The sequence below is a fragment of the Myotis yumanensis genome, unplaced genomic scaffold (genome assembly GCF_028538775.1).
Source record: "Myotis yumanensis isolate MYYU_CA2020_CCGP unplaced genomic scaffold, mMyoYum1.0.hap1 SCAF_14, whole genome shotgun sequence".
Taxonomy (NCBI): domain Eukaryota; kingdom Metazoa; phylum Chordata; class Mammalia; order Chiroptera; family Vespertilionidae; genus Myotis; species Myotis yumanensis.
In genome coordinates this window covers 12,173,768-12,195,089 of record NW_027223765.1, presented here as the reverse complement: position 1 = coordinate 12,195,089, position 21,322 = coordinate 12,173,768, and the positions used below count along the sequence as shown (strand labels likewise).

The following is a 21,322-nucleotide window of genomic DNA, read 5'->3' as shown; positions in this document are numbered from 1 at the left end:
GAGGAAGAGAGGAGAGAGAGAGAGAAACAAAACATCGGTTTGCATTTGTTGGCTGATTCCCCTGACTGGAGGTTGAACCCACAACTTGGTGAATCAGGACACTCTAACCAGCTTGGCCAGGACCTGCCATGCTTTTCTAATTACGGGTGAAGTTACCACAATTGAGGTAGGAAGTAATTTCCAGGAAAAAAAATACTTTCAAGAGCCAGACCTCAGTATCCCACTGATCTAACTCCTCTGTCTCTTTCTGTTGCCAGTGTCCCAGCTCTGTCGCTCGGGGCATTTGTTTCATTCACTGACACATGACTCAGGAACTTGGCTTAGGCTGCAGTTTGCCACTTTGCAGTCCTAGCTTGCAGATGGACGTGTGCAAACTCAACCACAGAGAGTCATGGGGGCGTTGGGGAGAGGGACAATGATGTAAATACTAGAGCAAATCTGCGTTTTCATTCAGTAACCATCAGATGGGGCACTAAGCATGAGATGAGAAATGTGGACTTGTGTCCCAGCTGTTGGCTCTCTGTTGTCTGAATGTGTGAGCATCTTGCTTCAGTTGCTGTGATTCTAGTGTTTAAAGTTACGTGCTTTCCACATAGGATGCTCACTAAACAGACTACGTCGTCTGCTGTTCAGTGGAAGAAATAGCGTCTGGCCCAATCCTGAGGGGAAGCAGCTGCGTTCATCATTACGGCAGCTTGCAGAGTAGTCATGGGCTCGTGCTCTCCAGCCAGACTACCTCGGTTCACATCGTAGCTCCCCTCTCACTGTCTGTGTGTGGCCTGGGCGGGTTACTTAACCTCTCTGTGCTCAGTGTCCTTATCTGTAAATGGGGATAGCAGTGGCACCTCATAGCATTGTCGCCACAACTAAATGACTAACATCAACTGCGGCTAGCACATAGGAAGTACATAGTCAATGTTAACTATTGTTATTGTTATACTACCAAGAGGTGATAGCGTATGTGGTCTCCAAGGTGGTACATTCATAAGGGATTTTCAAGAGAAACTTAGCTAACTCCTTTTTCACCCTCAGTTGGTACCTAGAGACCAACCCCAGCATGGAGTATGATTCTGCTGTACTGTACTTGTTTCTCTGCCTCTCCTGGTCTCTCATGGAGCTGGCAGTAAGTTGTGGCTCCTTGTGGAATGGTCATATGGCACAGAACACGGACATTTGAGGTAGGATGGCTTTTTGTGGACAAGATGTATTCCCACAGAGGCAATGCAGGTGTGCAGACACCCTGAAATACATATTTAAGTGCTCATTTTCAGCCACTAGCACTTCTCTGTGTACAAAGTTCCACTGAATCTTTTAAGGTCAGTGCAGCCCTTATGCGTCTCTCCTTGGCTTTTCACTAGAACATGACTGAAGCCTATCTTGTAGAATGGTATTTATGCTAACACTAGCCTTGTGCTGCTGCTTGTGGGTGCATTGTCATAGGGTACAGCTGTCTGGTGCTTTATTACTATTCTTCCCCGAGCCCACAGATTTTCAGCGCACCACTGACTGTTTCGCTGAAGAATTTTGAAGAACTTATAGGTGGCTGTTTGCCATCTCCCCTTTGCCCCCCCTTCCACACACAGACTCTCATATTTACCTTCTGGGACTATAAGAACTGAGATCCTATTACTGTCCTCACCTCATCCCATGCACCTGTGTTCTCCTAGAGAAGCTGTTGTTTTCACTGTCACTGCCCACGACTGAGGCGCGTACAGCTGTTGGCCACTATGCTGTCCTCAGCGACTCCACTGCCAGGATGTCAGGACCCAACCCAGGCCCCTGCCGCACGGCTCCTGCTTCCTCCAGGGACTTACTGGTGTCAACTAAGTTTCTGTGTGCTTCTCTCTGCTTTTCTTTCCCCATCTTTCCCATCTTCTGTGGCTTCTTGGCTTTTGCTCATAGAACACTGGTCACTTATAGACCTTGAGCTCCATTTTTCTGCCCAAATAGGTTTTATCATCGAACTTTTCTTGGCCATGTCGTTTGAGGCTCAGCATCCGAGCCTGGTTAGGGCATCTTCCCCCAAAAGAGGGGTTTGCACTGTGAGGCAGGGCACAGAATTAGAAGGATTCAGCTCTCACCAGACTCAGCTCCTGGGAGATTGGTCTTTGAATAGAACAAGTTATGGTCTGTCTCATGTCCATGCCTAGAGCCAGGGAAATTAAGTATAATGAGTTCCGTTTTAAGGGGATTTGTGTGTCGTGCATCTGAAACAGCTTGAAAACATGCAAACATTTAATATTTCACAGTAGTGTGTAAAATTATAGCATACGTGTGTTGCAAATTGAAGAAACTTGAAAAAAACACAAACTATGAAGCTATCCAGATGGCTCATTAGGTTGTATCTTTCAAGTTATAGATATCCTGAAATGTTAACACTGTTTCATTCTTTGTGTTTTTTCCCTTTCTTCCTAGAATATTTTCCTTCTTGGATATAGTAACTTTGTGCCGATGTGCACAGATTTCCAAGGTAAGGTACCAACCAGATTTTTCATCAGTAACTCTCAAGCTTTATTAGGATGTGGATGAGTTTCAGTTCAAGTAAATAGTTAAAAATTAAAATGTCATCTTTTATAATGTAACACACTCTTGTCATAATTCCATATTTGATGATGAACTTAATGTATATCAAGAATACAAGCTTGAAAATACAAAGGTTGAATCAAGACTTTCTTTAATGGTCTCAATAAATGTATCTTTTTCACCCCAATCCCTCCTCCTTTACTCCCACCTCCCAGGCTTGGAACATCTTAGCCCTGGATGGAAGCAACTGGCAAAGAATAGACCTTTTTAACTTTCAAACAGATGTAGAGGTAAGTTAACCATGTTTTAGATAAAAGACTTTTTAAGAAGGTAAGTGAACTGCTCCTTTTTCCCTGCATGTTTCTTGTGTTGCATTTAGATTTAATACTAAGGTGGCAAGAGGTAGAATAGAGGGTGGAGGTAAGGGGGAGAGATCAACCAAAGGAGTTGTATGCATGCATATAAGCCCAACCAATGGACACAGACAACAGGGGGGCGAGGGCATGAGTGGGGGGGCGGGTTATGGGGGGAATGAGGTCACATATGTAATACCTTAATCAATAAAGAAATTAAAAATAGGAGAAAAAAAAGAGGTAGAATAGAGAGGGGAACCTAAAAGATATTTCCATGCATCCAGACCAAAATGCCTCATTAACACCTGATTCTCTGATTTAATATGAGGAGACAATCGACAAATAGTTGTTGATCTGAAAGATCCACTGAGAATTCTAAATTCACCATCACGAATGGAGAAAGGGCCCAGCCAGTGTGGCTCAGTGGTTGAACATCCACCTATGAACTAGGATGTCATGGTTTGATTCCCAGTCAGGGCACATGCCTGGGTTGTGGCCTCCATCCCTAATAGGGCACATGCAGGAGACAGCCAATCAGTGATTCTCATCATTGATGTTTCTATCTCTCCATCTCTTTCTCTCTCCGAAATCAATAAAAATTTTAAGAATAAAATAAATAAAGAAGAATGGAGAAAGGGCAGCAGCACGAGCCAGGAGTGAGGCAAGATGCCTCTGAAGTGTCGCTCCAGCTCGGCCACTTGAGCCACATAATTTCTCAGTGCCTCGGTTTTATTGCCTATAAAATAATCTTTAAAGCCTCTTACAATTTTGAGATTCTGGTATATTTATCTGGAAATATGTATACCTCTATTTAAGAGTGGTAAACCTGACCAAATGAGAAAATTTTATTTTATAACAGCTTTAATATTAATATTCAGTTTCTGAACTTCCTAAATTTCAGGTTATTGTTCAGTTAGATAAGCAACATGAAAAACAAAATTTCTCTCGAACTTTCTTGGTTCCAGGGTCGAGTGGTGGAAAACATCTCCAAGCGCTGCGGCGGGTTCCTGCGGAAGCTCAGCCTGCGAGGCTGCATTGGTGTTGGGGATTCCTCCCTGAAGTAAGTCGAACCTCAGTGACTCGCCAGCCACAGCAGGTTGTAGCTGACATTTCCATCAGCGAAAATACACTAAGCATCTTGTGTGTTTTTCTTCTGTTAAATTCTTTCCTGGTGATTTGCTTAGAGCAGGGTGGGGAACCTTTTTTCTGCCAAGGGCCATGTGGATATTTATAACATCATTCCGGGGCCATCCAAAATTACCAGCTTAAAAATCAGCCTGCTATATTTGGTCACACATTTAATTAACTCACCCCTAATGCCTTGGCAGGGCCAGACCCAGTGACTTTGCGGGCCTCATACAGCCTGCAGGCCGGGCGTTCCCCACCCCTGGTGTAGAGTAGTGACAGACCATGACTTTGGGGTCAGTAGGGACAGAACCCCAAGCTCTTCTGTGTGCACATTAAAGTTTGAGGAGCACTAGGACTTATAGCCAACAGTAACATATTGTACGCTTAAAATTTTATTTAGTGACTATATCTCATGTTAAGTGTTCTTTGTCCAATAATATAAAAATTTTAAGTTTGAGGAGCACTGTTGTAAATGTGAATGGTTATACACGCCCTCTAGTGGCTGCCTGGCAACTTGCAGGGAGTTTTTAAATGTGTTCTCTTTTTAGGACCTTTGCACAGAACTGCCGAAACATCGAACACTTAAACCTCAATGGGTGCACAAAAATCACTGACAGGTAGGTAGGGAAAATTAGTTTGGTGACTAATTGGCTATGGGGAGACAGAGAGGAGAGAAACATGGTTGAAAATATCTTTAGTGCCTCTGCTCTTTCTCAGCACGTGTTACAGTCTTAGCAGATTCTGTGCCAAGCTGAAACATCTGGATCTGACCTCCTGCGTGTCCATCACCAACAGCTCCTTAAAAGGGATCAGGTACGAGGACCTGTTGTTTGTGGTCAAGAGAAGCACCCAAAGCTATGAACACCTTGGTGTGTCCGACACCTTTCTAATGCTCACAGGGGTCCTCTCTCCCCAGAATTGCTTGTGATTTACTAAACTCAGTGTTGGTAATGCATGCTGTGCAGGCTAGACTGCACATGTGTGGTTGTGTTACTTGTTCTCTCAGCGAGGGCTGCCGGAACCTGGAGTACCTGAACCTCTCGTGGTGTGATCAGATCACGAAGGATGGCATCGAGGCCCTGGTACGCGGCTGCCGAGGCCTGAAGGCCCTGCTCCTGCGGGGCTGCACGCAGGTACCAGGGCTGACGCAGCCGCGCTGACTACCGATATCTAAAGTTAGGGTGGGCACTTGATGAGGGTCTTGCTGTTGCATTTTCCTTGGTCCCCACTGTTCTCTCACCTGGTTCCATCCCTCTTGTCTTCTCCGTCCCAGTTAGAAGACGAAGCTCTAAAACACATTCAGAACTACTGCCATGAGCTCGTGAGCCTCAACCTCCAGTCCTGCCCGGTAAGTAGCGTGCCTTTCCGCTGTGCACCCTCCCGCTTGTGTCCTCCGTCAGAAACTGCGGGGGGGAGGGGGAATGTCCCCCTGACGCACCCAGGCAGGCAGGATGATCGCCACACCTGACCTCTTATCCTGTGTCCTTCTGTGATCTGTCCATTTGCCACAAGACGAAACAACACCACTGTAAACAGAAAAGCCCGTACAACGCCTCTGACACTTCCCCTGTAAATGATGTAGCTCAGGGTCGGTTGTTTAAGATACTAGGAAGGCTGTCACCACCCTCATCAATCCATGGTAAGGCCTCAGTGTCTTTTTTTATTTATTTATAAATGGGGGATGATGACACTTCTCACATTGTGACCGTAAATAAAAAGGAACAACAGACATGCGGATGCTTTAGGAATAAGGGCATGTGGCAGGGCAGGGCGTCCTTTCCAGCAGCGCGTGAGCCTGGGAAAAGCTGCGGTTCCTCTCCCCTGCCCTTGGAAATGCTGAAACTGAGGATGCTTTCTACATATACTGGTTTCTCAGGCGAGAAGTCCCTTGCATTTGGGATTTTAGCGCGTGTCACATGCCTGCCTCCGGAGACCCCCAGTCCCTTCAGCCTCCCAGCCTCCCAGGATGCCTGAGGCTCAGGTAACCAGAGCCGGCCAAGGCTTGCACAGCCGGCAGTGGCAGCAGCAGAGGTGTGATGGGCATCACCTTCCCCTGATTGCCAGGTTACCTCCTGCCCCTGGAGGCTCCCGGACTGTGAGAGGGGGCAGGCCGGGCTGAGGGTCCCCCCTCCAGTGCATGAATTTTCATGCACCGGGCTTCTAGTATATAATAAAACCCTAATATGCAAATTGACTCAATAGCTGAACAACGTGCACTGACCACCAGGGGCAGACACTCAACACTGGAGCTGCCCCCTGGCGGTCAGTGCGTTCCCACAGGGGGAGCGCTGCTCAGCTAGAAGCCGGGCTCCCGGCTGGCAAGCGCAGTGGCGATGGCAGGAGCCTCTCCCGCCTCTGCGGCAGCACTAAGGAGCAGCAGGCAGGCGGGCAGTAAGGAGCGAGGGTCTGGGACTTCGAGAGGGCACAGGCTGGGCTGAGGGACCCCCTACCCCCAAACACCCCACTCCCACCCCCCTGCATGAATTTTGTGCACTGGGCCTCTAGTATAACATAAATGCATTTTTATCTCCACCTAAATTAGTATATTTAAATAAAGATGTTATTTTAAATATTGACTTATCAATAATTTAGTGATTTATTTAACTTTTCCATTATAGACACATAGCATTTATATGGTAGATAACTAAAGCATTAATCTATAGAAACTCAACCAAAAATTAATGTCACTTAGCCAAGTCTCATGAGCTTTTTATTTAATCTGATTTTTAATATAAGTTTATGAATTTTTCCTGAAAATCCAATGAATCTGGGAAGGTAAGTGGAATTTTAAAATATCGCTCTCATTAGTAATGCTGGAATATTTTTAAAGCTGTGCAGAAAGAACGTCAATACCCATCTGCCGAGTACATCACTTTATTTTGTTTAAATTACTAGGCTGCAGTGCTGGTAACTGGCAACCTAGACCAGTGGACCATCAGTAGATCCACGTTTCAGTTTCCTGTGCCTTCTGACCTGCCTTCCTGTTTTGGGTTCCCAGCGCATTACGGACGAAGGCGTGGTGCAGATCTGCAGGGGCTGCCCCCGGCTGCAGGCCCTCTGCCTGTCTGGCTGCAGCAACCTCACGGACACCTCTCTCACAGCCCTGGCGCTGAACTGCCCGAGACTTCAGTGAGTGTGCATGCCTTCCGCTTTGCAGCTCAGACTGTGGTGGGCTGGCTGACCAGGAGGGTTTCCATTGGAGGGGAAAGGCTTGCCATCTGGTAGAACAGGTGCTGGCGGAGGGGCAGTGGTTACGTTGTTGTTGGATGGGTCAGGGCGGGACAGTGTGGCACCCAGTCCGTTTTGGAATGTAGGGGTAGCGTCCACCACCAGGGAATAGGAACCATAATGTATTGACGGATCGCACAGGCCCACCTGATTTGCCTCATCCTGAGCGATCTGATCGTGAGCAGGATGACAGCCTCGCTTCCAAGTATCACCAGTTTCTCCTCTAAACCAGCTGCTAAATGGACAGAAGGGGGGAGGGGCAAGGGAATCCCGATCGCCCTATTTATCATCTCCTAGCCAGAAGAAAAGTTTTGTTTTAACAACAAATGATTTATTTTTTGATTTGCCACATAATACAGTGAATATTAAGTCTTTAATAATGGCAACAAAATACTAATCATAGTTAATATCCGTTGAACTCTACGTTAGGCATTATCTCATTTATTAATGCTCTGCGTTAGGCTTTATCTCCTTTAATCCTCACCACATCTCTAGGAGGTAGGTACTACTATTGTCACATGTTTTGCAGAGGAGAAACTGAGACTCAAAGAAAACCACATAATTTGTTCTGGATCACATGAGTAAGAAGTAAAACTAGAATTTGAACTTGTGGAGTTTGACTTCAAAACCAGCAGTCTTAGCCCCTCCCTATACAATAGGCAGAAAAAAGATGCTTGTTTAATTATTACTTTACATATAATTTACTGGTTTCAGAGAGGAAAGGAGAGGGAGAGAGAAACAACAATGATGAAAGAGAATCTTTGATCAGCCGCCTCCTTTATGCCCCACACTGAGGATTGAGCCCGCAACTTGGGCATATGCCTCAACCGGGAATCGAACAGTGACCTCCTGGTTCATAGGTTGATGCTCAACCGCTGAGCCATGCTAGTCGAGCTGGTTTTATTATTTTTTATTTGCTAGTGGAACTGATTTCTCTTGCTTACATCAGTTACATATCTTATAAAGGTTGTCTATTTTTATCTTTTGCCCATTTTTTTTTTACTGTTGTATTAGGGAAGATTCTAGATAATTTTGATATTTTTGCATAAAAGGAATCTGGGATTAAAACTGGTCAGAAAGGAGGTTAAAAATCATTGCTATAAGGATATTTAACTTAAAAATGTTATTTATGCATCCATCTTGTTAAGCATGGGTATTGAGAATTAACTCTCTCTCTCACTGAGTATAAATTTTAAGTTTTCCTATACGGTAACTGAGAATTTCAGTAAATGCAGTATTTATCATGATTTTGTTAAGTAAAAGTTCATTTTAATTGTGTTTAAAGATAACAATATTGGGAAAATATTTAAAAACAACAGCAGCAACAGTGTACTGTACTGTGTGGGAAGATTCCTGGCTTCCTGTCCCGAATTTCGGATGGGACTTTGGGATTCAGGGCAGGTCCCATTCCTCCCTAAGCTTCGTTCTCCTCGTCCTTCCAGTGGGGACAATATCTGCATTACCACCTTAGGGCTGTTACCAGAAGCAAGTGTCAAGGAGCAGAAGGAACTCGAGTGTGCACCATGGAGGATGAGTTTCTGTTGCTGACTAGTCGCTGCTTTTTTTTCCTTATCCCAGGATTTTGGAGGCTGCCCGGTGTTCCCATTTGACCGATGCAGGCTTTACACTCTTAGCTCGGGTAAGGCGAAGGTTTTAAAAACCAAACCAAACTCTAATTCGCCTCCCCCATTCAGAGTGATTGGAGTGGTTTTGGAGTGTGGAAAAAAGTAAACAGGCACCAAGTCAGAGTTCTCAGGGTGTGCTGTGCCTTTTCCCCAGCTGGTCAGAAAGCTGGGGTGGTCTGGAGGGATTTGTAGCAGGTCTAGACCTCTCGCATGTGGTCAGGTGGGACCACAATAGAGGAGCCTCCTCCCTGGGAGGAGATGGCCTTCCTGAGCTGCCTCTGCAAATGCAGACCCCTGTGGGGGCCCTCTGGCCTGCTGCCAGTAACCCTTTCCTGGGGCTGCTGGTACACTTCCTCCTGCCCCACCTCAGGCCCTCAAAGGACCTGTTCTGCTCTGGCATCTGTGAAGGCTGGGCAACTACCTTCCAGGATGCGAGGACCTGCATCCAGGGCAGCCCTGTTCCCATTCCCAAGTGGATGTGATTCAAAGGGCACCTGCTTATGCTGGCTGACGGGGCGCTTTGGGCACAGGGCAAGCCCCCAGGGCTGCCCTCACACCAGCTGCGTGGTGAGAGATGTCTGTGGACTCTTTCAGAATTGCCATGACCTCGAGAAGATGGATCTGGAAGAATGTGTCCTGGTGAGTGGACCCCCCATGCCCTGCAGGGCTGCCCCTCAGTCCCTGACCAACAGCCAGGCGTAGCCAGGCACGCTGAGGGGCTGTTGTTCAGACCCTCCTTGTCCAGTGTAGGATCAGGGCTGGGGAACTCATGAAGGCCCTGGCAGTGGAATGTGTAAACTTTGGACTGCCCTCAGGCATCAGCCAGCCACAGCCCAGAAGTTCAAAGTTGCTCCATCTTTTGCCAAACACTAAGGAAGAAAAAAAATTCCTATTTTCACAGAACTAAAGAGAAAAATAAGCTTGCATGTCCAGGATGAGGTGACTACATAGAATCCTGGGGGACCTTCCTTGCCCACTCCCCCTTTGTCCAAACCCTACCCCCAGCCCCCTTAGGTTCCAAGAGACTGAAGAAAGCTCTGAGTTGAGTCTCCAGCAGTGGGCAGACGGGGTTGCTGATGAAAGAGGGGCCCCTGCCCGAGTGCTTGAGATGAGTCTTTTATTCTCTTTTGCTCCCTGATGCTCACGTTCAGAAGCCAGAGTCAGGTGTTCAGTTGTGGTGTCGAAGCCACACTAACCCAGCGTGTCTCTCTCCAGATAACCGACAGCACGCTCATCCAGCTCTCCATTCACTGTCCTAACCTGCAAGCCCTGGTGAGTCTGAGTGGGTGACACTGTTCACCTCACCACAGCAGGAATCTGGGTTTCCTTCCCGTAAAGGTACCATCATTCTTGGTTTCAAAGGTCTATGGTTGGGCTAATGTGGGAGACAGGGTATCTAAATGTTACTGCTTTCCTTTTAGGATATGAACCTAATTTAGGGGCCCATGCCCTTACCATTTAAGTTCCTGTTCATCATGTCAGGCAGAGTGAGAATTAGCATGTTAACGTGATATAACCTCAGGTTGAGGCCAACCTTGAGTTATATTTGCACTTCATATCTGCACATAGATATATAATCCCTTCTCCGTATAAGCATGTATATGGAAAAGGAACTAGAACATATTAAAAAGGTCCAAAATGAGCAGTGGAGTAGCAGTGGCACCCCATGCACCCCTCACATCCAGCTGTTTGACCGGAGCGGGGAGTGGGATGGAACCCTGCTCATGGAGCAAGGCTCTGGACACTGTGCTACCTACACTCTCAGTCCCATCCGCAGCCCGGAGTGACTCAGGCACTGTGGGCACGATATTATCCGAGGGGAAAAAAAAGGAAGCTCAGAGCCGTTAAGGATCCTGCCCAGAGTTACACAACTGCTCGGGGGCCCCAGGTCTTCCCAGTCCTGAACTATACAACAGATTTCCTTACGCCAGCTTTCTCTGTCGTCCTGAAGCTGGCTCTGTCCTCAGAGGCTAGACTTCTTAACATCACCAAAGCTCCATTTGGCCTCAAGTTACTCTCCCCACCAGTTTCCTTATGGAGTTTGGGGTCAGATTTCAGACATCAGTCATGAATGTATATGAATCTACCTGTACCATTCTGTTTCCCACCTACATATTACAGATAGTTCTGTAGTCTGATGTCTTTTCTCCCCAATTGGGTCAGATTCCATATAAGTGAGATAATAAGGTATTCATCTCTGACATTTCACTTAGCATAATGCTCTAGGGCGCATCCATATTGTCATAAATGGCAAGATTTCCTTTTTTTTTATGGCTGAATATGCCACTGTGTATGTGCATCTGTCTCACATTTTCTTTACCCACGTATCTGAGGGTGGACACTTGGGTTGTTTCCACTGCTTGCCTGTTGTAAATAATGCTGCAGCGAACATGGGGCTGCATATATCTTTTTGAATCATTTTTTTTCTTTTTGAAAACTGTAAAAGTGAAATTGCTGGATCATCTCTAATAGTTGTATTTAACACTTTTCGGTCCAAAGTGGAGGCTGATTCGACAGACCAGGTGCTAGGAGTAGGTCCAACGTCGAGGCTGAGACACCGCAAACCGGTTCAACATTCAATCCCGTCAATTAATTTGGACCAGACTGTTTGAATTCCAAAATTAAAGTTGGACCGCAAAGGGTTAAAAAAAATTTTTAATGAACCTTCTACTGTTTCCACTAGTAATTGCACCAATTTACATTCCCACCAATGCAAAAAGGGTTCCCTTTTCCCACATCCTAATCACTTACTTGTTTTTATGCCAATACTGTACTGAAATCAAACTACATTGGAGCATGCCTCCAGCTTTGTGCTTCTTAAGATTGCTTGGACTTTATTAGTCTTTTGTGGTCTGTGCATTTTAGGATTGATGTTCTGTTTGTGAAAAATGCCATAGGATTGCATTGAATCTGTAGATTGCTTTGGGTAGTATGAACATTTCAATCTTAATTTTCCAGCATGGAATTTGTGTCAGTTTCTTTCATCCATTCCTGATAGTTTTCAGTGTATAGGCCTTTCACATTCTGGTTAAATTTATTTCTAGGTGTTTTAATTATTTATTTATTTTTCATGCAGATGTAAGTGGGATTTCCTTAATTTCTTTTTCTGATATTTTATTAGTGTATAGAAACACAACAGATTTTTGTATATTGCTTTTGTGTCCTAAAACTTCACTGAACGTGTTTGTAGGTCTGTTGTGTATTCAATTAGAAGCCTGCCTATCAGACTGCAGCTATAAGCTAATGGGCCTCTTTCACAAGACTGAGCTCCTGGGTCTGTTGGTTCTTGTTGTGCCCTTGAGGTGGCAGCTGTTTAAGAACGTTCTCTGTTGGTTACAATTCTGTGGGGGCCACCAGAGCCAAGAAATGTAGGTATCCCCTGGCGGCAGCTGCAATAACTGGGGCGCCAGATATGTAGTGCCCACCAGAAAGGAAAAAAGCCCGTTTTAAAAAATGGCATCTTCCAGGTAAAGGCAGGAGTGCAAAGATGGCACCTAGTCTCCATCACCAGAGAGCGCCCCAAGGTTCCCCCAAATGGGTGTCTAATCAGATGCCTACCCCTCAGGCTGGTGCTCCTCCTCTCATTTGCCCAGGGTCCCACGCTGGGCCCTGGGCAGGCGAGTCCTGTGAGATCTGCTGCAATCTTGTGGCTTTGAGCCTGTTGTTTTCAAAGCTAGTTCTTTTGGGGGCCTGTCACTCAAGTGTAAGTCTTAAAAGTTAGGGAGTGGGGGCGGGGGCAATGTGGGTTTTTAACCCTTCCCTCCCCAGGGAGAAGCTCCGGGTTTTGGTGCACCCTCTGACTCTGGGTCCCGCACTGCGAGTGGCGTTTCTGGTGAGATTGTGTCCCAGCCCCTCCTACCGGCTTTGTCACGGGCCTTCCCTCACTGGTCCAATGTGTAGGAGGTGCTAAGCCAGATTTTAGGCTTTTTTCAGAGGAAGTTGTTCCATGTGTAGCTGTAGATTGTACCCGGGAGGTGAGCTCAGGATTGAACCAGACTATCCCCTGCAATTCTGACTTGCTTTTATATTCAGGAAGGTGAGAGAAACCACTCCCCAGCTGCAGCAATCCCCTGGCCAAAGGCCCCCCATCCCCCCTGGCTTTGTGTTTGATCCTGTAGATAAATGGTTGCTCCCCTGGCTTTTCCCAGGCTATAAGCATTGGAATGAGGGTCTTGCAAACATGTCCTCTCCCTGCTGCAGAGCCTGTCCCACTGTGAGCTCATCACAGATGATGGAATCCTGCACCTGAGCAATAGCACCTGTGGCCACGAGAGGCTGCAAGTACTGGAATTGGACAACTGCCTCCTCATCACCGACGTGGCCCTGGAGCACCTGGAGCACTGCCGTGGCCTGGAGCGCCTGGAGCTGTATGACTGCCAGCAGGTCACCCGCGCGGGCATCAAGCGGATGCGGGTAAGTGTGGGGCAGGAGCCGCACACCTTGCACGATTTCTAAGCAAGCAACACATACACCAAGAATCAACATGTCACACAGAAATCTAAATGTCTCCCGAGACTTCTTCAAAATTCCTTAATCAGACCCCAGCCTGGGAGATACAACTTCCAGAATGGGTTCCACATAGTCGGGTGATCAGCACCCTTACAAGGGAAGGGGCCAGAGGTCATTACCAGTAGGAGGTACATGCGGTCTTGGCTAAATTTCCAGACGAGAGCACTAATAGAATGTGGCTTGCTTTTGACACATAGCACGTTCAAGAAAACAAAGTTTTTAACTTTGCATTTACAGGCCAAAAGCTGCCTGGGGTGCTACAGCTGGTGGGAACTCCACTGGGGGCCAGTGACTACCCAGGAGCAGAAATATTATTAGTTTTCCTTTATCTTTGGAAGGTGCTGTTTTAGGGGATGTATTATGTAAAAAGGAGTAGCTCTAGCCTACCCCTGAAATTCTTTTTGCACTATTTGCCTAATGGTAAAGTGAAGCCAATTCCCTGTGGAGAACTACAGGCTTTTCTAGGACTATGCCTATAATTCCAAAAATATCAGTGTAAAGATTAGTCCACCTTTTTCTTCTGTTTCCAGGCTCAGCTCCCTCATGTCAAAGTCCATGCCTACTTTGCACCCGTCACACCACCGACAGCAGTGGGAGGAAGTGGCCATCGGCTGTGCAGGTGTTGTGTCATTCTCTGACAGCAGCTGCGGGGCCCAACTCCAGAGAAGACCCAAGTCTTCCCTACCTTCTCCACGGTCACCGAAATCTGTTGAGTCTCCATTGGGAAAGGTATTTACAGGTAAAAGACTTCTGTAGGGATTGCAGTAACTTTGGCGATAGTTTTGACTTTAGTCTGCTGCGATACAATCAAATCAAAGCCTTGTCAGTAAACACACAGCAAGAGTGGTTTCAGTGCAGCCAGGATCCTGCAAGAAACCTGGTTTCTTAACAAGGTGGGTTTACCTTCTTAGGGACAAGAGTTCTGTCCTCAGCATTCCTCAGACCATCAGTGTTAGCACAAATGGAGCAGAGAAATCCAGCTGTTGATTTTCTACCTGATACTTAAGATAGTGGCCTACTTTAATTCACAACAATTCCATTTTGATTAGCAGGGCTTTTCCACTTTGACGCACCTTTATCAAAGTGACTGTACTGCAAATTCGTAATACCTAATAGTTTTGTATGTGGAAGGCATGTTAAGAAGTTTCTATGAGACACCAAAGAAATGAGGACTCTACACTGGGTGAAGCAGGGTCTTCACCTATTTCTGTCAACTTGGGGGACCAAACCAAACAGTCAACCCTGAGTTCAAGTTGCCTGATTGGAAATTAGAAGCTCTGGTGTATGCTATAGCACACAGTTTTATTGTAGGAGAAAAGCTAATGTCATATCTCACAAAACTTGGGGGACCTTAAAGCAATAGAATTGAATAAGGCTTAAGAAATAATGAATTAAAAATGAATGGATGCATGTAGAATGGGTGTAATTTTTTCCAAGTTTATTTTAAAATCTTAGAAATCAAGTTACACCAGAACTAGTCAAAAGTTTTATACATTTAAAACTCAGATCAGTCAAGTGTTGGCACCTTTTAGACTCAAAATATAAAAATGAATAAACCATTGCAATGCTTAAGTCAGAGGGTTTTATTGCTATAATCTATGGCAGGTAAATCTGAGCAAAACCACTTTCCAAATTTAAGACCTTTCTAATGTTACCTAAGCATCTGATAAGATGATCTAGTTTCTGCCTGTGCTGTCCACATTTTCGATCTTCGTTAATTAAAATTAGGAACCCATCACCACCCTTCCTAGCAACCACTCCTGGACTGGAGTCCAGAGCTTGTGAGAAGCATAAGTGAAACGGCAAACAAGGTGTTCTTTTCCCATTACTAGCAGTACTTCTAGGTGGGCAGTTCTTGAGGTATTCAGGACACAATGCCTCAGCTGCTTCTAGGAAGAGAGGGCATATACACAGAACCCCATAAATCGATTTAACGGGATTACCAGAATAAGCATTCAAGACTTGATGATTTTATTGCTTTATGATAAACTCTGGTATTCACAGGTCTAAAAATTGTGTGTATACCACAGTAGTTATTTAAATATACATTTGCAACACCGTGTAGGGGAGAAATGACTGATGCTATTTAAATAAAACAAAACATATACCACAGACCTGCTTCAGTGATTATGAATTACAGTTTCTATTTTTTGTAAATGGGCCTTCTATACATTATCTATCACAGCTACTTTACTCAATGACCCATTTATAAAACAGGAGAACCTCTAATAAGAAAAGTAAGTTACTAGAATAACATTACCTCTCAGTTGCAGCAGCTTTGAGAAAACCACCTGGGTCTCAACTCTTATAACATTTGGACTGGTGTGTCCTCAGAACATACATGTGGAGCCTCTCTCTTCTGTGACACTGGCAGGAACTGGGATTTTAAATGACACACACACTTGCAAAACAATCAGAAAACATTTATTATACGGAAATGTATACATCCTACTATTAAAAAAAAACAAAGTAGCAAATCTGCTGGTGCCATAATTTAACTTGTTCACTGGGACAGACTAATGCTCAATACCACTTGGTGTGTGATTTCAAGTTTGATGAGCTTTTAACTTTTTTACCCCACTTCTAAAACCCTATGAGGAATTCAGAATAGCACACAGCATTGAATGACATTTATTGTTCCATAAATCTTGAGACTCAAAAAGGAATGCTAAATCGACAAGCAAAACTAAAACAATTAATAGAAACTCTCTTCTTTCCCAAGTGATTGGTACAGAAAACATGTGCTCAAACGAAAGCAAAGGGAACATGACAGAAAGGAAGGCTCTCCTTCTTTATGGCCTCTAACAGTTACAGATATTTTAAAACCAAAGATGGAAACAGACACAGTGCTTCTTTGTATCAGACACCCCCCACTCCCTTAAGTAGTTCATCTTCTGGGAAAGATTTTAAATTTAAAATGACTCATTCCTATTTCTGCCCAAAGAAAAGGAGCAAATAATACATTCAAGACACCTGGGTAAATGGACAGAGATGCTATAATTAAAATGGAATTGAATTTTAAAAATAAGTTGGGTGTGCTACAGCACAGGCCTCAACAATTCTTGCTGAGGAATTTGGGAAAGGCTTTAAAGAGTAGGAAAAATTGCAAAAACAGTGGGTTCTCTTTGATAAGTACACTGGCTGACAAGAAGTTGGTTTTGTGGAAAGAGACAAATTTCTTATAGAAAAACTATATGTGGTGTATAAAAAGGCCTCTAAATAATCACCAGAATGTTTACTCATGATTGTACCAAAGCTCAATATTTGAGAAGTGTAAGGAGTTTACATGATACAATTTAGTGTTTGATTTATGATGTCTAGTGTTCCAAGAATAATTTCAGCTTGTTGATAAAGACTCCTTGACACCATGTCAGAACCTATACTTTTTCTCCTGCTTACCTATTTCCAATGTCTGGGGTCGGGCTTTAAAAATGTTTAAAAGGATGGTGTGGGGATGAGTTGGGAAGGGCAGTCGAAGACAGAGGGATGGAGGAAAAAGAAAGAAAACCACTTAATTTTTAAAAGGCAATGGGGCTTGAAAATGAAAACCAGAAATAAAATGCTAAAAATGGAAGCAGAAGCAAAAGTTTGTCAATAAATCTGTGACAAAGCAAAAACACAAAGTCTTTGTACCTATTAGGATTTACACTGATCCTCTCACCAAGGTACTCTTGATAATGCAGCTCGCTTCCAGCCCGTCTTCCTGCTTGGCTCGTCCCAATCTGGCATGATCACGTGAGACGCACACCCTTAGACACGCTTCTTCCGAGAAGTGCCAAGCCTCTTACCTGATCACCAGTCACTGTATCAGCACATCGCATCTCTGCAGACAGGCTCCGTGCTGGCTCCACAAGAGCACTGTCCCCAGTCCAGGTCAGCAGGAGGTTCAGGCCAAACTGGCACAGAAAGGTAAATGCCCACAGTAGGTTTTTACATTCATCTCCAAACCACATACAGTGTAAAAAGACAGCCAGGGCTGCTTTGAGGAACTCTTCTCTACTGGCCTCTGCTAGAGAGGCAGGCAGCCCAGCCTGCCCCGCGGCCCCAGAGCAGCGTGCTGTCCGGACGTGCTCACTCTCACGAGGATGCTTGGCTATGGCAGTGACAGTGAGGAGAGTCGCCTCTCACACAGCTCATTAGAAAGGTCATCTTGTGTTTTCAATATGAAACATTCATACAGTAAAATCCAATCCCAAGACTTCTTGGATTCAGTCTTCACACACTTTTAAGCGTGACTTTATTTGGTAATGAATATAGTTCAGACTATATAAGAAATCACTTCAAAATTATGTGGATACCACCACTATTTTCAACTGCAGAAAAAGGAAAGAGAAATTACAAATTACAGCGTTGTTGTTTTTTTTGCCAGACTTAGGAAAATTGGGACCATTAAATTAAAACTCCCAGAAATTGACAACCTCCTCCCCAGTTCATCTGTTATCTTTAATTTTACAGAAAAAAAGCTGATTAACTTGCTCCGGCTCCTCTTCCCTAAGGCAGCTTCATGTACACATTTCCTTTTAGACATTTGCTTTTTGGTGTCTGGCCGATACTCCCAACAGCACCCTGCACCTATACTACTTGCCAGTGAGGGGCTGGAGGAGGGGATATCAAGACACACAGCAAAGTGCTGTCGGCAAGGGGGCAAGAGCTGGAGGCAGGACAGTCAGCTCTATACAAAACAACCGTCTCTATACAAAACAATCGTAAACGGAGGGCTTATAGCCACCTTTTCTAGAAGTAATTTTTGAACTCCACAGAGGTAGATCTGAAACATTTAAAAAACACATCACTACTTTTGCCTGATGCCCTCATTTTCTCAGGAAATGTGGAGACACAGTACAGGCATCCGTCAAGGAACAAATGAATTTTTTCATGAGCACAAATTCTGAAGAACAGTGCACTGAGATTGGAGGGGATATCCCGTGATGCCCGACATTGGGAATGGCTACCATTTTCACAGAACACAAACACACAATTAATTCAATGTGCATTTCCTTCTTTAGATAATGTGAGTTTTGTAGAGTAAAAACTGTATTGCTCTGAGAACAAAAAATTGAGAAGGGTATCAAGCTGAAGATGTTTGTGAAAGTAAAGGATAAAGTGAATCAGTTTACAGTTAAACTCAACATTGCAAGTAACTTGATGGCACATGAAACATGCCAGGCAAAAAGTGAAATCGTAATTTTAGCACTGTTTTGGGCGAATCCCTTCCAAGAGTGACTATCAAGAAAGGGTGACACATACATGTTCTCTGAGGTGCAGCTTCTGTGCTAAGACTAGATTTAGATTTGAACCCGTCAGACTTTTAAAAATACCTTCTTACAGAATACTATAAAGACAATTTTTAAAATGGCAATAAGTACATACTTATCAATAATTACTTTAAATGTAAATAGATACATGCACCAATAAAAAGACATAGGATGGCTGAATGGATTAAACATCATAACCCATCTGTCTATATGCTACTTCCAAGAGACCATCTTTCAACTGAAAGACAGACTGAAAGTGAAGGGATGGAAAAATATTCCACACAAACAGAAATGAAAAGAAAGCTGGAGTAAGCAATACTTTACACCTGACAAAATAGACTTTAAAACAAAAAATGGAGGCCCTGGCTGGGTAGCTCAGTTGGTTAGAGCACGGTCCCAATAGGCCAAGGTTGTGGGTTTGAGTCCCTGGTCAGGGCACATACAAGAAGCAACCGATGAATGTATAAGTATGTGGAACAACATAATTTTACATGAGTCAACTCAAGAAGAGGATAAAACAATAGTAAATACAAATACCCAACATAGGAAGGCGCACGTAAATGTATAAAGCAATTATTAATGGGAATAAAGGGAGATCTCCACGGTCATACAATAGCAGCAGGAATTTTAATATCCCACTCACATCAATGGATAGAGCATCCAGTCAGAAAATTAAGAAAATAATGGTCTTGGATGTCACATTAGATAAGACCGGCTTACTAGACATTTATAGAACATTTCACCCAAAAACTGCAGAATACAGATTTTTTCCAAGTGCACATCAAACATTCTCCAGTATAGATCATGTTAGGGCACAAAACAAGCCTCAATAAATTCAAGAAGACTGAAGTCATACCAAATATCTGTTCCAACCACAATGGCATATAACTAGAAATCAACTATAGGAAGAAAACTGAAGAAAAAAACCCCACAAACGTGAAGCCTAAAGAACATTCTAATATACAACCAATGGAACAAAGAGAAAATCAAACAGATAAAAATCTATCTTGAACCCTCCACACCCTTGCAATGAAAACCCAACTTTTTTTTTTTTAATTTATGGGATGCAGCAAAAGCAGACTAAGTTCCTAGTTATACAGGTCTACCTCAAGAAAAATCCCAAATAATCTAACTTCACATTTAAAGGAAGTAGAAGAACAAACAAAATCCAAAGTAAAAACCCTTTCCCTTTTCCTAACCTTTTTCAATGGGACTCACTTGCACCAGGTCTCAGCTCTCTTTCAACTTCACTCCTTAAAGGACCTCAATGATTCCTACAGCTTTGAATCACCACTGACATGCTGAAGGCTTCCAAACTTACATCTCAAGCCCAGGCCTGAGAGAGAGGTGATTAAATGCCAACTTGCCATTGCTACATATCTACAATGGAACTTGGGACTGTTTTTCCCCAACCAAACCTACCTCTACTGGGACCACTATCTGCCCAGTCACTCTTCCAAGAGTCACAACCACTCAGCTGGAGTCCAGCAGAACCCTGTCTACAAATGCGTAAGATACCATCACCTCTCACCTAGATGACATCTCCTGCCTCGTCTTTCTATCTTCCCATCTGTCTCCACAGAGTTGCAAGAGTGAAAGAAAAATCTTTATCACTCCTTTGTTTAAACAACTTCACTGACTTCCCAATGCATCCAAATCAAATCTAAACTGCCTCACCAAGACTTGCATACCAGACTCTGCCTCTCGCTTTTTCTCCATCTTGCTCTGCTCACCCCTCACACACTGCATGGTAGCAACATGGCCTTTTAAACCTCCTAAGAAGCCAAGGTCTTTCCTTCGCACGCTGCTTTGGGATACTCCTCATATGGTCAGTCCCTTCTCTCTTCAATTATCAGCATTAATGATACCACCTCAGAGAAGCCTTGCCCAACAGCTTCATATCCCCCTACCCAGATTCCCCTCTTCCATAAATACCCCACTTTCCCATTCCTCCGTGGCACTTAAAATATTTGTAATTATGTGCATCTGTTGGCCAATTCTGATTTGCTTTCCCCACTATAGTAAGTTCAAGGCTTGTCTAGCACCACAGCACGTTGTCTGACAAAGGTGCTCAGTAAAAGGCTGGCTGAACGAATTGAGAATCCTCCCCCTCCCGTCATCAGGATTGACTTCTCTTCCTTGTTGGCTAGTTAATTTCTATTACAACCCTTAGAAATATTCTCTGAATTCATTTTTCAAACTCTTCTTAAAATTAGTAAAGCCAGCATTTCAAAAATACACAAGATGAGTGATTACAAGTACACACTATTTTTCATGCCTCCAGCATTTCAAGACAACATGCACACATTCAAAGTACCTTTTACTGTGGAGAATAAAAAACAACTCTCATCTTGAAAGTTCTGAACCATCTAGAAGGAGAAAGCAGATGTAGTTAAGATCCAACTGTCCCTTTGTAACTGGTTAAAATTCGCAGTTAGAGGAAAATAGTATAATCTATATATTGCTGACAAGCACAGGACTCGACGGCCAGAATGGTAGCTGGTGAATGCAGGTGAGTGGTAACATTTATACCCACTGGCCTGGCAGCAGTGCCTGCTCAGGATGGTCCCTGAGGATCTAGTCAGTCGGCCATCTGACCCCTTGGGGAGCATCCCTGCTGGGTCTGGGAATAACTGACAAAAAGTCACTGCGTAAGTGCTCTTCTGTTATTACTTGCTTGTCACTGAACACTAGAGGAAAA

General features: G+C 44.2%; 2 protein-coding genes across 6 annotated transcripts in view; one reads left to right on the top strand and one right to left on the bottom strand.

Annotated features, from left to right (window-relative positions):
* Window positions 1-21,322, top strand: part of FBXL2 (F-box and leucine rich repeat protein 2) — a 51,848-nt gene that overhangs the window by 21,634 nt on the left and 8,892 nt on the right. For 2 of the 4 annotated variants that reach the window (XM_070391806.1, XM_070391808.1), the window contains 13 exons: window positions 2,416-2,470; window positions 2,739-2,813; window positions 3,842-3,936; window positions 4,553-4,621; window positions 4,722-4,817; window positions 5,011-5,137; window positions 5,278-5,352; window positions 7,003-7,133; window positions 8,811-8,871; window positions 9,452-9,496; window positions 10,073-10,129; window positions 13,058-13,270; window positions 13,897-20,351. In XM_070391806.1, the coding sequence (XP_070247907.1) occupies window positions 2,416-2,470; window positions 2,739-2,813; window positions 3,842-3,936; window positions 4,553-4,621; window positions 4,722-4,817; window positions 5,011-5,137; window positions 5,278-5,352; window positions 7,003-7,133; window positions 8,811-8,871; window positions 9,452-9,496; window positions 10,073-10,129; window positions 13,058-13,270; window positions 13,897-14,004 (1,207 nt within the window). In that variant the 3' untranslated portion in view covers window positions 14,005-20,351. Of the gene's footprint in view, window positions 1-2,415; window positions 2,471-2,738; window positions 2,814-3,841; window positions 3,937-4,552; window positions 4,622-4,702; window positions 4,818-5,010; window positions 5,138-5,277; window positions 5,353-7,002; window positions 7,134-8,810; window positions 8,872-9,451; window positions 9,497-10,072; window positions 10,130-13,057; window positions 13,271-13,896; window positions 20,352-21,322 lie in introns of those variants that run through there. The other 2 variants (XR_011468139.1, XM_070391807.1) reach the window with 2 other exon arrangements.
* The window catches only part of UBP1 (upstream binding protein 1), a 42,006-nt gene continuing 36,452 nt past the window's right edge, over window positions 15,769-21,322 (bottom strand). For both annotated transcript variants that reach the window (XM_070391805.1, XM_070391804.1), the window contains 2 exons: window positions 20,939-20,990; window positions 15,769-17,679 (listed from right to left, as the gene is read on the bottom strand). In XM_070391805.1, the coding sequence (XP_070247906.1) occupies window positions 17,642-17,679; window positions 20,939-20,990 (90 nt within the window). In that variant the 3' untranslated portion in view covers window positions 15,769-17,641. The remainder of the gene's footprint in view (window positions 17,680-20,938; window positions 20,991-21,322) is intronic.